We start from the raw sequence: 15,913 nt of genomic DNA, 5'->3' as shown, positions 1-15,913 counted from the left end.
TTGAGTGTGTTAATGATGCTTTAATAATTCCAGTAACTTTTATTCCAGTGAAAGTCTGTAGGACCTCAACGAGATTATCATACCTTATGCAAAATATATTAATTACTAGTGATTCAATAAATATATATATACCTGAATAACAATGTGTTTGTTTATTTTCCCTTACATTTGTTATTAGCAATAGAATATAATGTTTTACATTTCCACAATATGAGTACTAAATCATTAGGAGTAATGTACTTACTCTGAAACTGTTCTCTTCTTCTGGAGTATTTCAACATGTAAATTCATTCTTGATGAAGTATAACATGTCACCATAGTGAGTGTCCGACCAAGAAACCTATCAGTATGACTATCAATGGTTTGTCTAATGGAATTTTATTAACAATATTATGATAATATTCAATACAGTGGAAATTAATTGATGTAGGGTTTTAAGGATTTCTTATAGTCTTTTACTCTATATTCCATATGTTTAATGGTAACAATATAATTTATATGTGTAATTGGAAGTAAGATGCTTGAAATAAATTTTGGGACTTGTAGGCATAATGACCATATTGAGCCATTCAATGTATGTGAGGAAGAATCCTCTTATCTAATATCCTTACTTGAGTTTGAAATGTTCTTTTAGGTCTACTTTATGCACAAAAAGGCTAATTGGGTTGAACCTACCGTTTAAAGTGGGATCCGAAACACTATGGGTCTCCACCGGGTATCGAACCCATACCTGAGTTAAAAAATGGGTGTGAAGAGCCCCTTGAGAAAGGTTGAAAGTGAAATGTTATAAAGACTTGAAAAGGATATACACAAAACTACGAACTTCCTCAGAGACAGTATAAGAGCCACGCTCTTCTCAAAAAGGTAATGACATTTATTAAGGTGCTGTGATTATCTCCCAACCTGGTCAATAATTCGTAAGATCAAAAGTTTGAGGAAGGAATAATCTACACATTAGGTAGGAATAAGCCAATCACTTAACATTTAGACATGACACATTGGATGGTCTTGCCCTTGCAGCAAATCATCATGAGTGAGACACCTATGTTCAATACGAAACCAAGTTAAATTTACTTGTTGATGGAAGGGATGGTATGAGAAACATCATGCACCAATGATCGACCTGATAGTGTGAAGCTTGAAAGAATGATTATTTATTAATTCTTTATGTTCACTTTCTTTTAGACTGACTAGAAACATGTGCGACATTATTTAGAAGCTGATAATGAGTAGCAGGGATTTTGTCAATATGGCATCCACTATGGGTGAAACTTTGCTGTTCATTGGTTCATTTCCAAGTGACATATGTCACATGTCACTTTGGTGTGAAATCTCTCTAAATTGCAAAAAATACTGTTGGTTTCTTTGTCATCAGCTGGAAATTTGCACATTTGTTTTGTTTTTTAATTAACTTTAAAATTCATGTGGAATATTTATTCTGAATGCATGGATTGTATCATCTTCAGTACTGTATTAAGTATATGAATATATAAAATACATATCTGTGCAGGATAAGATCTTTCAGTGGTGTATTTATAATCCCATTGTGTGTGTGTGTTTAGGAGTGGGGGCTGGGAGTGTGCTTATCTACCTTGATCGTACATACTCCATTACTGCTTTGTTTTGTATTCTAAGACATTCATATTTCGAGTCCAGATCTTTGTGTAACTATGAAATATGTAATGCCATATGATGAAATTGTAGTCAATATGTAGAGTGGTTCCAGTAAGTAACTTCGAACAAAACTCGCTTGTATGACATACTCCTACTCCCATTCTAGATTAAAAATTAGGGATGTTTGACAAATACTAAAATGAATAAGCATGCAGTGATTAGTTAATAATATATCTTACAAACATCCACACGTTTTTAGAAATGGGTTGAAATTACTTTCATGCAAACCAGAAAAGTGAAATTTCATACAACTTCGATTGATTGATTGATTGATTTGGTGTTTTAAGTCAACTTTATTCACAGTAAGGCCAATCGGGACTGGACCTACAGTTTAAAGTGGGATCCGAACCGCTATGCGTCTCCATATAGGTACAACTTCGAGATGAGGTGGTTGCTATATATTCATTCTAGGTTAACTTGTGTAAGATGTGACCTTTTCTTACTCTATTTTCCCATAACTATTCATTATCATCATCATAGTAGTTTTTACAGAGAAATAGACTGATAGAATTAAAACAATTAAAATTTTATTCCAGAAATTATTCTGTTTGATAACTTCCCCAATGAGCTGTGTCACTCATAGCTATTATTTTATTCTATTCTCTCATGGCAGATGGCACTGAACTAGTTTCTATGATGTATTTTCCAAAATATTATTTCATCTACAGAACACTGAATGTAAGTTGTGATAGAAATTAACTGTGGTGTAAAATATTTACTTTCATCTACAGCATAACATAACCCATGGTTCTACAGAATAGTTTCTCAACCTATAGGGTGCGACCCACTCCTGGGTCCTGAGGGGACATTGGGTGGGTTGGGAAGTTGGGCTCGAAACTTTGTTAACTGGGTCTTAAAAACCTATTACCTTAAATTACTTAGATATACTGTTTTAACAATTTAAATTCAGGCCGTGTTGTTGTAAAAGAGCAAATATATGATAATAGACTAGGTGCACACCCTACAAAGTAATTCCGCTGGTTCCCATCTTGTGGGTCCCACGAAGTGTAATATCCTTCAAGGTGGGTCCCCGACTGTAAAAGGTTGAGATCCACTGCTGTACAGCCCTGGAAGGGCCTTGGTCTATCAGTCTGCCTCCCACAACCCTACCTAGAGGTGTGGAGATCTTCAACCAGTAAGGGGGTGACGTAGGGTCAGCACATCAAACCCTCAGCTGTTATAAGAGATTTCCCAGACCGGGTTACGCTACTCACTTGTAGGTCCCCAATTTTCTTAGGATGGTGGTTAAGTTTGGAACACAAGTACTGACTATATGTATATATCTTTTATTCCAGTATATTTTATACCTACAAGCCGCCAGCCGATTTGTAATGGTTTCGTTAAATGAATAGCGCTAATGTTCCATCAGTAGTTTTTAATATACGTTTTATGATTTATTCTTATTTCCTGAGACAAAACCTTCGAATCCTGTCTTTTGTTTCCCTGGCATTTTCAGCAACAAATCCCCCCCCCAGGGTACTCCACTGATATCAATTGCAGAGAAAGTGGATGCATTTGTCTTTCATTTTATGAGGCCATAGACAGATGAATGGAATTTTCTACGTTGGTAAATCAGAAGTGTCTACATCTTGCGATTGAATATGGTAGGCCTACACAAGGGAGAAAATTACAGTGACGGCACCAGAAACAGTTGCTGATATTAAGTGTGATGTATCCTGCAGATTGCCACCCACGTTAAACTGTGCAGCAATTGTTATGAAGAGAAAGAGACAATTTCGGAAATGTTGCAACATGGCTCGAGCGCCCTTTAGAACACTTTGGGTAGTGCAATGATCCGCTCACCCCACCCTTCCATTCCTGCTTTTATTTTCTGCTAATAATTCGGACATATCTCGTAAGGTCGTAGTATTTATTTTATTTAAGTGCATAAAAATGTTCTACAAGGATAAATACCATTGTTCAGTTAATGCAGGGATCCTGGGTTCAAATCCCTGTTAGAGCTTTCTTTGTGTCATCAATTTTTCATAGCATCGTCGCGATTAGCCAAAAATTGGAAAAATGCGACGCTAAATAAACAACGACGAGGGAGGGGTAAAACGCATTGATCTACGAACAAAGTAATCGCCGTAGAATTTACACAAGATAAAATCGCGATTTGCCCAAAATGTCAGAAAAGCAACGCATAATAGGGAGAATACGAAATAAAAATACTTACTGCCCCGGATAATACACGGACCATTTTTCATGCACAACGGAATGATTTATGTGCTGGAATTTCAGGAACTTGAAATTATTTTCCTATCTTGTGCTTCTGGACTACTAATTCTGTATATCTCGTAACTTAGATGTAGAAATCATTCAAACGTAACGTGCATTAACTGAACAATGGTATTTATCCTTGTAGAACATTTTTATGCACTTATATAAAATAATTAATTCGACCTTACGAGATATGTCCCGAATTATTAGCAGAAAATAAAAGCAGGAATGGAAGGGTGGGGAGAGCGGATCATTGCGCTGAGACGCATTCAACTGTCACTGCCAAGAGTCAGATATGATTGGCGGAGAGGTTGCTATGACAACGCTTTACGTTTCGAAACAGCCGTAGGGTGGCTCCACATGCCCGGTTTGGTATACGCACAGATTACAAAGGAGAGATAGGAAGTAAGCGATCTTATTAATCTGTGCCAGAACTGTTTGTCCGCTAGACACAGTGTTGCCAGGTCTACTGATTTCGCAGGAGATTTCCTGATTTTCAGCATGATCTACTGATCTCCTGACAAGTTTCAAGAAAATGTGGAAATCTCCTGATTTTTTGCTTTCTTAAATATTTATAATGAACAATTATTTAAAAATATCGAAAGTTGATTTAAAATTTACATATTCAGCTGGTGGAATGCGAAGACACATTAATATTCCGCAGAGAGAGAGAGAGAGAGGTAGGTATGTGGGGGAGGAGGGTCATATGGTCATACCAGGCTTGATGATATTGGGAAAGACGCGCGGCTTCTTGAGCCCTTTGTGCATTGGGAACTTCAAAACGGGTGTCCTAACTTTCCACATCTGGTGCGGTTTTTGTCAAACGGGAGGCAACTGGAAACTGGTTACAACTAAATACCAATGTTGCCACCCACACATACGAACAAGTATTCAGTTTTATGGTAGTGTTTATTGGAAGCAAATGCTAGATACAGGTTCAGGTTTTTAACTCTGATAAAAAAGGAAGTCCACATTACAAATGCAGCCAAAGTTTATGGTTATAAGAGCTCTTAGTAAACTGTCGATTCATTGATTTGGTTTATTTTTCTTCGCATTTCTTCCACTTTTGGGTTTTGGCTAAACGCGAAGACGAGGATGAGTGATGATATGATGAAATTAATGAAGGGACAACCATGCCCAGGCCGAGATTCGATCCCGAGACGGGATCCTTGATGTCATAGGTAAAGAGAAGGTAAAGTGCTAACTTGTGCTTAGCACCACGCCATGAAGGCGTATAGGGGGTGTGGCGGTAACGCCCCACAGCCCCACACTTCCTTGATCCGGTCGTAAGTAGGGGTGATGTGATCAGCATCACGCCCCTGACTGCCTTTACCCCCCCAGGGTTTCCGCCAGATACCCATGTTATTCGACGCTGCGTGGGAGCCGGGGCCGCTTCCAACGTTAGAAAAATTCCCGGATTTGAACCGGCCGGGGATCGAACCCGAGACCTTTTGCATGGTAGTCAGACGCGTTACCGACTCTGTGCTAACCACTCAGCCACGGAGGTCGGCTTAGTAAACTGCTGTTGCAGACTTATACGTTGCAGTTTTATTTTTTCTTAATCATCTCTTAACTTAGAAATAATAGTTCATGTTTTTAGAGCGTTGTTTTCTTTTAAGCTATTTCTGAGCGTAACTTCTACTACAATTGCTCTTATGTCCCTTTATACTCAATCAATACCGTGGCGGTAGAAATTCTCTTTCCCGATTTTATACCAGGCAATCCTCGAATGCATAAAGCTGCTTTAATTAACATGTACATTGTCTGGAGTGACTGGGAAAAAAGTTGAAGAAAAACCTGCGAACTGTCTAATACTGGGTCACGGGTTCGAATCCCGGACTGGGCATGGGAGCTCTTTGTGAGTGTCCCTTCATCAATTTCACATCTTTACGATTAGACAAATGAGGCAGATGCGAAGTAAAATAAACCATATGAATCAACCAATCTGTCTAATACTGGTTGGTTACCTTCCGTGATTGAAATAAAAGTTTTAATTCGAGGGAATTTCGGGGGTTCAGGCATGATACCATTAATGCGAGCATGCTTTGAATGTATTGTTAAAAAAATTACATCCTGTAACTTTGGCTAGTTTTAAATAAAAGCAATCTAAGGTGTTATCAGGTAGAGTATTTAAAAATATGTATCCCCGAATCCTTGAACCCCCCTCAGTTTTGGCACCCGATCGTCGCCACTGGTTGGGGGAAACTACCTTTACCTTAGGTCAATTAAGGGAGTGGGGTTATCGTACCCTTTGAAGTGCAAATTCATAATAAAATTTGTATTGACATAAAGTAATAAATTTATCTTTTGACATCTAAAATTAATAATTAACGTTCAATAATGATAGTGGAAAGCTTTCCCACTCTACCCCCCCCCCCCAGAACGTTGACAATCCGTTATTATTAGTTCTTCTGATTTTTTAAGCAGATCTCCTGATTTTTCAGGGGACGATCTCCCGATTTTTTAAAATCTGACCTGGCAACGCTGGCTAGACAGTGTACATTGGCCATATTTTATGAGGGTTTATGTCAAGTTAAAATTCATGTTTTTTATTGACAGGTTTCAATCAATAATTTGTAGTATACTGAAATTTAACCATATGGATTCATGATTTACTAGTGGGTATGTTGGGAAATCGTGAGATTAATCAATGTTGATACTTAGTCATTATGTTGGGCGTGATTGTAATCTATTCCTTTACTCGGACGTCGCAAGTTTTGGAAAACTAATTTTTTATATGGCTTAAAATTATTCTTGAGTGTTACAAGAAATGATTATTGACACTACATGTATTTTATTGTGTTTCGTCACTTACGTAGTGCATTTCATAATTTAGCAAGGTGTTTGTATGAAGGATGTGGTTTCGAAAACGTAACACATGTTAGAAAAGGGAGATCGTTGAAATGGTCGATATAAAAAATTAATCAACATGATCCTAAATGACAATACACTGCGTGATTGTGCAGACTATATACGCATCGATTCTGCCTTTCCCTGTACTACTGCTACTACCTCCAGGGATTAATTTTCGTGTACCCCTAGATATAGTGTAATTTTCGTTCGGACTGTTCGTGTTGAGAACATTGTTATTATTGAAATAAGTTATGGCCTTTAGGTTTAGATTTACATAGTTTTCTATCTCTAGGTAAATAGATGAATGTGAAACACAATGAAACATCTTCGCCTAGGATTCAGACCTTCAATGTTGCGATTATCCAAAAGTGACAGAAAAGCATCACAAAGTTGTAAAAGAGAGCCAGATTCATATGCAGTGATACTGGAAATAGATTTTGTAGCCAGTGCAAAAAAATGTTGCTCATACAAGATGTTTGAAATCAATAGATATATCAAACACGTGTCACTGATACTCTTTCTCATTTAATTCATTTCAAGGCCTTGCAAAAATATTGCAATTTGCATTTGGTTATCTTACAGAATTTATCACCACATGTTTATTGCTGTAGTAATGCTTCTTAACTCTTTTGCAGCCCATGCATGTCATTCCTTACATTATCTGTATTCACTGTTTGCCCTTGTAATTTTGGTAAAGTACAGACAAGGATGTTCCTTGTACTATTTTTTCAGGTATATCTTGGTCCCCACCGCATGTTTATGATTTACAATGCCATTTTCCTTGGTAAGAGTCTAGTTTACGTCCTTTTCCTAAGCAATACGTGTGAAATATCATTGGAAAGGTTATTGTACCGTGCGTCCATTTCGATCTGCAGCCGAGAGATCGGGAGAAGCGTGGCGGGCGGCGCTAGCGGAGATGCCGACATTTGCAGCCTGTAATGCTCGCTTATTTTTACGGACATATCCAGACATTTATATAAATATTGCAAAACGAGCACTAACCTGGGTTATAATTCATCATCTGTAATTCATCCAAGTTCTGCAATTATATACACAAAAAAATATGCTTTAGAAGTGACGATAAGAGTCACAGATAATAAAACATTTTAATCATAGTTTTGACCAGCAACGTCCTGCTTAAGTTTATATCCTTGAAAGAGTTTTGTGTCGATGGGGATCGTTTGGAGGTTTCGAATGTGCAACACTGTATCAAGATTACGCTGCCGACGAAACCATTAAAAGTCAATGGTTTTCGTGAGCTTCCTCGATGAAATTGGGGCAGCGTTAGAAAGTTATCCAAACAAACCTCTACGCCGTGTTTCACAGGAGATGGGAGTGTCAAAATAATCAGCACATACAGCCACTAAGCTACTAAAATTAAAACCATACTCTTATAACACAGGTTAGTGCTCGTTTTGCAATATTTATATAAATGTCTGCATATGTCCATAAAAATAAGCGGGCATTTCAGGCCGCAAATGTCTGCATCTCCGCCAGCGCCGCCCGCCACGCTTCTCCCGATCTCTCGGCTGCAGATCGAAATGGACGCACGGTATAAGGAATTCAACAAAGTAAGGCGAGGATAGATTTCGTGGAGGAGAAAATCGAGAAAAACCGATGTTGTCCGGTTATGCGTGATTGAACGTACTGAGGACATTTTTCGATGATGAAGCGCATATTTAGGGGTGAAATGAGTGCTAATGGAACCTAACCTAACCTCGTTCCCATGAATGGTTAGTGCGGCTGTCGTGACCAGAAAGTGTGAAAAGAAAAACTTACTTACCCTAAGAGATGCCGGAGCGCCGGCTGTCTGCTAGCACGTTTTTGAACGATGCACTGAATTATCACTGGGGATAAACATATTTTACACTATCTAGAAGTTTTTGGAACCAGAAACAAAGACGAGCATGCAGTGTTGTTAACTCCCATCGGTTACCACCAAAAGGCAAGAAGTATGTAAACTAGACTCTAGCCTTTTCCTTCACTGCAGTATAAAAATAAATAGTATTCAATGCTTTATTCAATAATAAATTTTTTCTCCATGTGCTCAGATTGTATGATAGTTTGAATTGGATAGCTTTATTCAGAACTTTTCCCAAATAATATTTTTGGAATTTTAACATTAGATACAAGTACAAAAATGATCTGAAAAATTGACCTGCTTCAACAATACTTACTTGGAGCAATTGGTAAAACTTCGGTATGGTCCCATCAGATTTCTTCATTTTTACACAAGAAACTACTTACGGAAATTAGTTTCTGTAGCATTTAGAAGTTCGTGGAGGTATTTTCTTTCATCATGGAATTTATTTCACCGGGAAATCATGTATTTTCAACAAAAATATCTCTCCCTGACACACAGTTGCTGTTGCTTTTATTTGTTTGCACTACGTGAACTAAATGTTAGTTTCCAACGTCAGTGTTTCCAACCACGCCATTTTTTTTGCAAGAAGATGACAAGTTTAACTATGTTTGCCTAACCTAACCTTGCCGTGCATGGTTCGTGGGGCTATTCGTGGGGATTTTTCGGTTGATAAGGTTTGAAACACTGCATACAGACTGTTGATCTACCACTCTAGTCAAGCTGTCTCGTCATATTGTGTCTTACGAAAGCGCAAAAAAGGAAGAACAATAATTACTCCTCATGTCACAAATTGAAATTGTTTTCATGAAAAAATCAAAATAACACCTTGAAGAATATTTCGCAATGCAGAGTACGTAAGTATGAATGTTAAAAATGACTAAATAAACAAGTGAGAGGTGTTGGGACCATACCAAAGTTTTACCGAGCAATTTTACAATACCGGACCATTCCCCGGTTTCGTTCATATTACGCATACTTAATGACTTTGGGCTCCTAATCACGAATCTGCAGTTAATATTTGGGGTCCGTGATCGCAACCGACAATGCATTGCTCATTATTTATGTGTTTCCAATACTGAAAGAATGAAATTACGACCCCAAATTGTAACTATGTTTGCCTAACTGAACCTAACCTTATCGTGAATGGTTTGTGGGGCTATGCGTGAATGGTGTGTGGGGCACTAAAAAAATCTCAGTTTCGTAGCACTTGAGGCACAAATTATAACTACAACTGTATTATTAATATATACCCAAATAAAATTTACTAAGAAAAACTTACGAAAGAAAGAACTTTATTTCCTACCTTCAAAGTTCGCCATCTTCCTCACAGCACACAGATTACTAAAGAAGTTAACGCTACGTTGCCAAACTAAAGCATTCCGCATTCCACATGCTCTTCTCCTTCTTTAGGCAAAACACCGAAATCCATACTCCACTTAAATATCTATAGAACATGAACAATCTTTTCCTTATTCTGTTCCGCCATTCTTTCGTGATCCATACTCTGCAAGTAAGAGGGCCTCCCCGATGGCGCAGTGGTAGCGTCGTCGCCTTGTAATCAAGGGGTCCCAGGTTCGATACCCGGTGGAGGCACAAGTGGTTCGGATCCCACTTTAAACTGTAGGTCCAGTCCCAATTAGCCTTACTGTGCATAAAGTGGACTTAAAACAACAAATCAACCAATCTGCAAGTAAGAAAGCAACGATGTGGCAATGCTGTAGACAGCATAAGTGATTTTCAACATAGTTTCCATGCATCTATACGGAGAACGATCGCGGAAATTGAGAAGCTTATTTTACAACTTCTACACGTCAAATAACAATTTCAATACGTTACCCCCACTTGTTAACCTCGGATACTTCATCTGGACTACGTATTTTGTGAGTATAAGAATTAGGATAGATATTACAGATGTGTCCGGTATTGTAAAATCTTACCACTTATTTATTGCATATATTACATCTAGATTAATTAGATGTAATAGAAATAAAACACCAAACGATAACAAAAAAAGAAGTCCAACAAATTCAGATTTTTGGCAATTTCTATATTTTTCATAAAATCTCCCATTTTACCTAAAATTGGAGCTAGATTTACCTGCAACAGGGAAATTTCCCTTCATGTAGCAACACTGCTTCTGCCAAGCATGGCAGAGAAAGCAGGAAGCTTGTTTTAATAGTTTGCATACTATGTAATGAGCAATTACCCATACGTTAAAGCTAAATATGGAAAAGAAACATGGGAAAAGTTGGTTTACCGTCTGTAAACATGGTAACGTGAATGCGTCACTGAAAATGTGTGCCCTGATGTCATTCCTTCAAATGGGCTGGCCATCTCATTGTTCAAGCTTAATTTTGATTGTTAACAGATGGCTTGACAGTTTGATATGCTCTTCTTGAAGGTTCGCATAACCACTTTTTGTGCATGCAAAATAATCTAACACAGTTATTTTTAGTTTTTTATTTGCGACGTTTCCTTCTGGTTTCCCAGAACTTTTTCAAGCTTCACATACAACAACACAACCTCACATGGCTAGTCACTCTACACTTCTAAGGAATTAATGTGTGTCCTTATTTTCTCCTAGGCAAACCTTGCAGGTGTCATAGCTGGCTGTTTCTCCCCCTCCCCTCCATTCTGTAACCTACTCTTCTTGTCTTCCCTCCCCTCCTCCTGGTGGCACTGACCTTCCCTCTCTCCTTGAACTGATCTGGTAAGGTGAAATCTTCCATTCTTGTGCAGAAAATTGAAGGTGGCTCTGGAAACTTAACCAACTTGCTCTCCATATGCTTTTTTATTAGTTCTATCCATTTTATTCCAATTTCCCCTTCGTTTGTGTTAATTTTCTCTCCCCTGTTTATGAATACGTGCTTTTTGTCTGCCAAAAGCATCACCGAAAGAATTAAAGAACATAGGAGAGACATTAAAGAGGAAGATCCAAGAACAGCATTGAGTGAGCATATGTTGAAAAATGGGCACAGGATTAAGAAAGTAAAAATGAAGGAGAAGAGGAAAAATGAAATAGAGAGGAAAGTGGCAGAGACGAAGCACATATGCATAAACAGAGCCACCTTCAATTTTCTGCACAAAAATGGAAGATTTCACCTTATCAGATCAGTTCAAGGTGAAAGGGAAGGTCAGTGACACCAGAAGGAGGAGGGGAGGGAAGACAAGAAGAGTAGGTTACAGGATGGATGGGAGGGGGGAGAGAGAGCCAGCTATGACACCTGCAAGGTTTACCTAGGAGGAAATAAGGGGACATTCATTCCTTAGAAGTGTAGAGTGACTAGCCATGTGAGGTTGTGTTGTTGTATGTGTAGCTTGAAAAAGTTCTGGGAAACCAGAACGAAACGTCGCAGATAAAATCCACTAAAAATATCTGTGTTAGATTATTTTGCAGTTTGATATGCAGTTCAGCTACCAGAAAGGTATTCTAGTAAGAAATCTAGCTCCATAAACATAAACATTAAACGACTTCAAATGCTTTTCAGACTTCTTGTGTTCTCTTTCGGAAGGGAGCTGAAGAATATTCCTGTCACTTGCAGGTAACGTGAAAGTACCAAAATGACAGAGAAATCATTGAAGGTTGGCCAGAAGGTGGAGGTGACCGGGAAGGGAATAACAGGAACTGTAGCATATGTGGGAAGCACCCTGTTTGCCACTGGAAAGTGGATTGGCGTCATTCTAGATGAACCGAAAGGAAAGAACAATGGCTCTGTCCAAGGAAAACAATACTTTCAGGTAAGGAACTGTCTTATTTGTCCAAATATTTGCTCAGAATAGTGTGTCTCGACCATTTTGTCTGTGTTCTATATGAATTTACTGATGTAGCATGAAAAATTATTTATTGAAATGCTGGAGCAAGACGTTTTCCAACTTTACCACTTTTGAATTTCCTAATTTATTAAGTTAGCATAAAAGTTGTATTTTATTGACATATTTTTAGTAGGTACCCTCTAGTTCGGCCACCTCTGGACCAAACCGTAGGCTGAACTAAAAAATGGCCGAATGAACCGAAGTAATGCAAAAAAGACCAATAAATCTTATAAACATTAAAATTAGTTATATGGTAGTTTAAACCATGTTTAAGTGTATTTTACTGTACAAAAAACAAACTACATCTGGCCTACTTAGTACTTACCAACAACATGATGTTTTTCTCGTCAGGTGTCATCTACTTTCTTTACCTTCAATCACAAATGCAACTGTTGATAGCTGGTTCATTAAGTATGAAAATGAAACGAAAAACACAAAACGCAATGTTATAAAGACTGTCACTAATTTATATGAGACAATAAAAAAAGTAAATGCTGTACAGTATTCCTTGTACTGAGTAGAAAACACGTAGGCCTAAAGTAAAAACCGAACTGTTAAAAGATATTATTGGCCGACAAAACTAAAACTACAGCACAATACTTTCCAGTGCTAGACAAACAAGTGGTGAGTTGTCGCCGGCAAGGCAGTGGGGCCGGACTGAAGCCGAACTAGAGGGTGCCTACTGTACCTTCAACAGAAGATGGTAGGTAGATAATTTAATTTATAATATACAATGGCCCCAAATTTTTCAAAAAATTAGAAAACACAGGTTAAAGATTACGTACATGCCTACATTCATGTATAGAATTGATTCCTGAATTATATAATGGTTTTATGTTATTTTCCTGCATATTCCCCACATTTTTTTAAACTACAGGTCCTCGATATATATATACATTGAGTTTGAGCAGTATGCATAAATATGCACATACAGAAGTATATGTAAACACACATACACTCACTTTCTCACAGTCTTGTCATCCACACAGATAGGTACCTAGTGCAATTTTAACACAATATAACCATGGGGCAGAGTTAGGAATGGCATAGTATTAATATTGGTACTAGTAGAAAATTGTACTGGCTCAGCTTGAAATAAAGTCACAGAATGGAAGTATGTTGTAGGAAACTTGTATTTTAAAAAAGATGAGGGTATGATAAATCTTTAGCTATAACTTTAAAAAAGGCCTTGTATAAAATATATGCATTGCCACTGCAAATAGAAATTGTTTCATTAGTTATCATTTATTATACATTAGCAACTGATCAGAAATGCTCGATTTAGAAAATACACAAAGGCATTGCTTATTCCAGAATGTATGTTGTTAAAAAGCAGAATTATTTCTTACACAGTGCCCTGAGAAGCATGGGATTTTTGTGAGGCAGTCACAGCTGACCCTTCTTGAGGCAAGGGCTTCAACGGAGAGTCTGTCGGCTTCCACATCGGCAGCAACCACTCCTGGAATTGAGGAGAGGACTCGACCCAAAAGCAGGTCAGTTACTTGTCTTGCACACAGTTAAGAAAGTTTTATTTTCTTTATGCAGCACATTTATAACTTTTAATATTTCATAGTGGGTTAACTTGTATTTACTATTTCTTCTGTGCAATTGATTTTCTTCATGAAAGTTTTTACTTACAGTGTGTGAAAAAAAGCCAATCAGTATCGCATTGTGTAAGTGACATAGTACTCCTAAATATATTGCAAGTTGTGTTCAGATTTGATTTTCTGAGCTGTAGTTAAATTGAATGTTATTACTGTTATTTACTAGATGTTTGCAATCATTTCATATTTGTATTTTATATATATTTTTATATTGCCTTTCCACCTCTTTAGGCTAATCATGGCAATGATGATAAATGGTAATTGAATGAAATTGATGAAAGGACACTGAAAGAAATACCCATGCCAAAGCTGGGACTCAAACTTCGAACCTTCAATGGCATGATTGTGAGTTGACTGCTCAACATGCTTGGTGTCCGATAGACTACTTAACATCATCACCAGCCTTGACTTGTCAATTTTTTACGCTCATTTAATCACCTATGCTGTTCATGCTGGGTCTTGTGGAATAAATGAATACACAAGGCTTTGATATAGTTTCACCATTTGCTTTTCCCCCTCAAATTGTGTTTTGTATAATGAGGGGGACGTGAGGATCATTATATGGGGTGAAATGTTCCGTGATACTATTTCTAATTATAGTTTAGTTTAATATAATAAACTGTACTTCAGGCTAGCTCTCTCTCTCCACTACCGTAACTAATTTTAAAGTTTGTCAGCATATAGAGAAAGTTCATGTTTGAGAGTTTGAACATAAAGGTGATTGTTCATGAAGGAGGTAAATATGAACAGGAAACTAGTTTGAAACAACCAAATTGGTGCCTACTATATCAGGTGGGTGGTAATTCCTCAAAGTATCATTTCCCAGTTCAGAAGAAAAATGAACAATTATTGTACACATTGAAATCTCTCCTTAGTTTTGAAGATAAATAATTTGTCCCTTGATGTATAGTGAACACAGTATGTGAAACTTCAACTTCCTAAAAGTGTAGTTTGTTATCACATCAAGCTGCATGAAAATGTCAAACACATGTTTACACCTTGCTCTTTCCAATTTCCTCTTTATTTGCAAATATAGAATGTGAGGAAGTGATAGACGAGTAACAAATTTGTGTTCCTGTGGTAAAAGTATTATTGTGTTTGCATGTTCTAGTTAATCCTTATCCTGTATTTTAAGTAAGAGATGAAATGTAGAATAATATCAAGAGAATAATTAAAATGTATTGTAATTACTTATATACAGGGTGAGTCACCTAAAATTTCCATCGGAAATATTTCATGAACAACAATAAATATTGAAAAACTGCTTTTGCAGATATAAAGGTATGAGAAGGGCTCATGAAATTAGTGGACACAATACATTCAACTATGTAAGGAAGTGCGATTTTCAACACAAACAGCTTTTCTTTAAGAAAAATGGAAACCCCATTATATTTTTAGCTAATTTGAAAGTACGGAAAAATTCATTAAGAATGGCATTTGTTACATTGTAATATGTCAAGTAGTTCTCAAGTAATTGTAACATGAAGTTGAGAGTGAAGGTCCATTTCCACTATGCCTGTCGGCAGAGCCGAGCACAAATGCCACCATGCATACAGCCTAGATGCTTGCGCTGCATTTTTCCTACACTCGCCATAAGTAAGTATCATTCCAAACTTTTCCGAGTTTGGAAATGCTATGAGATGGTTCCGATGTACTAAAAATTGACGTAAATGAATGAACGCCAACTAAAAATTAGAAAGATGTTAATGTACTAACCTTTATGTATGTAACTGATGGTGGAATGTTTAATATTTATACTTTTTAATGTACAAATATTTGTTAACTGAGATAGATGTATCGGAACCTTGTAGATAATTTGTCAACGCTTACTCACGTATAAACTACACATTTTATTGCAACCCGCAGTTGTTGGAACGTAACAACT

General features: G+C 37.3%; 1 protein-coding gene across 7 annotated transcripts in view; it reads left to right on the top strand.

Moving 5' to 3' along the window:
• Positions 1-6,389: 6,389 nt before the first annotated feature.
• The window catches only part of DCTN1-p150 (dynactin subunit 1), an 81,115-nt gene continuing 71,591 nt past the window's right edge, over positions 6,390-15,913 (top strand). For 5 of the 7 annotated variants that reach the window (XM_083126908.1, XM_083126906.1, XM_083126905.1 and 2 more), the window contains exons 1-3: positions 6,390-6,516; positions 12,100-12,349; positions 13,778-13,917. In XM_083126908.1, coding sequence (XP_082983034.1) covers positions 12,173-12,349; positions 13,778-13,917 — 317 coding nt within the window. In that variant the 5' untranslated portion in view covers positions 6,390-6,516; positions 12,100-12,172. The remainder of the gene's footprint in view (positions 6,517-12,099; positions 12,350-13,777; positions 13,918-15,913) is intronic. The other 2 variants (XM_083126903.1, XM_083126904.1) reach the window with 2 other exon arrangements.

This window comes from Lepisma saccharinum, chromosome 8, assembly GCF_977018435.1.
Source record: "Lepisma saccharinum chromosome 8, izLepSacc3.1, whole genome shotgun sequence".
Lineage (NCBI taxonomy): Eukaryota > Metazoa > Arthropoda > Insecta > Zygentoma > Lepismatidae > Lepisma > Lepisma saccharinum.
Note: the sequence above shows the minus strand (reverse complement) of the source record. Positions and strands in the feature narration are given on the sequence as shown.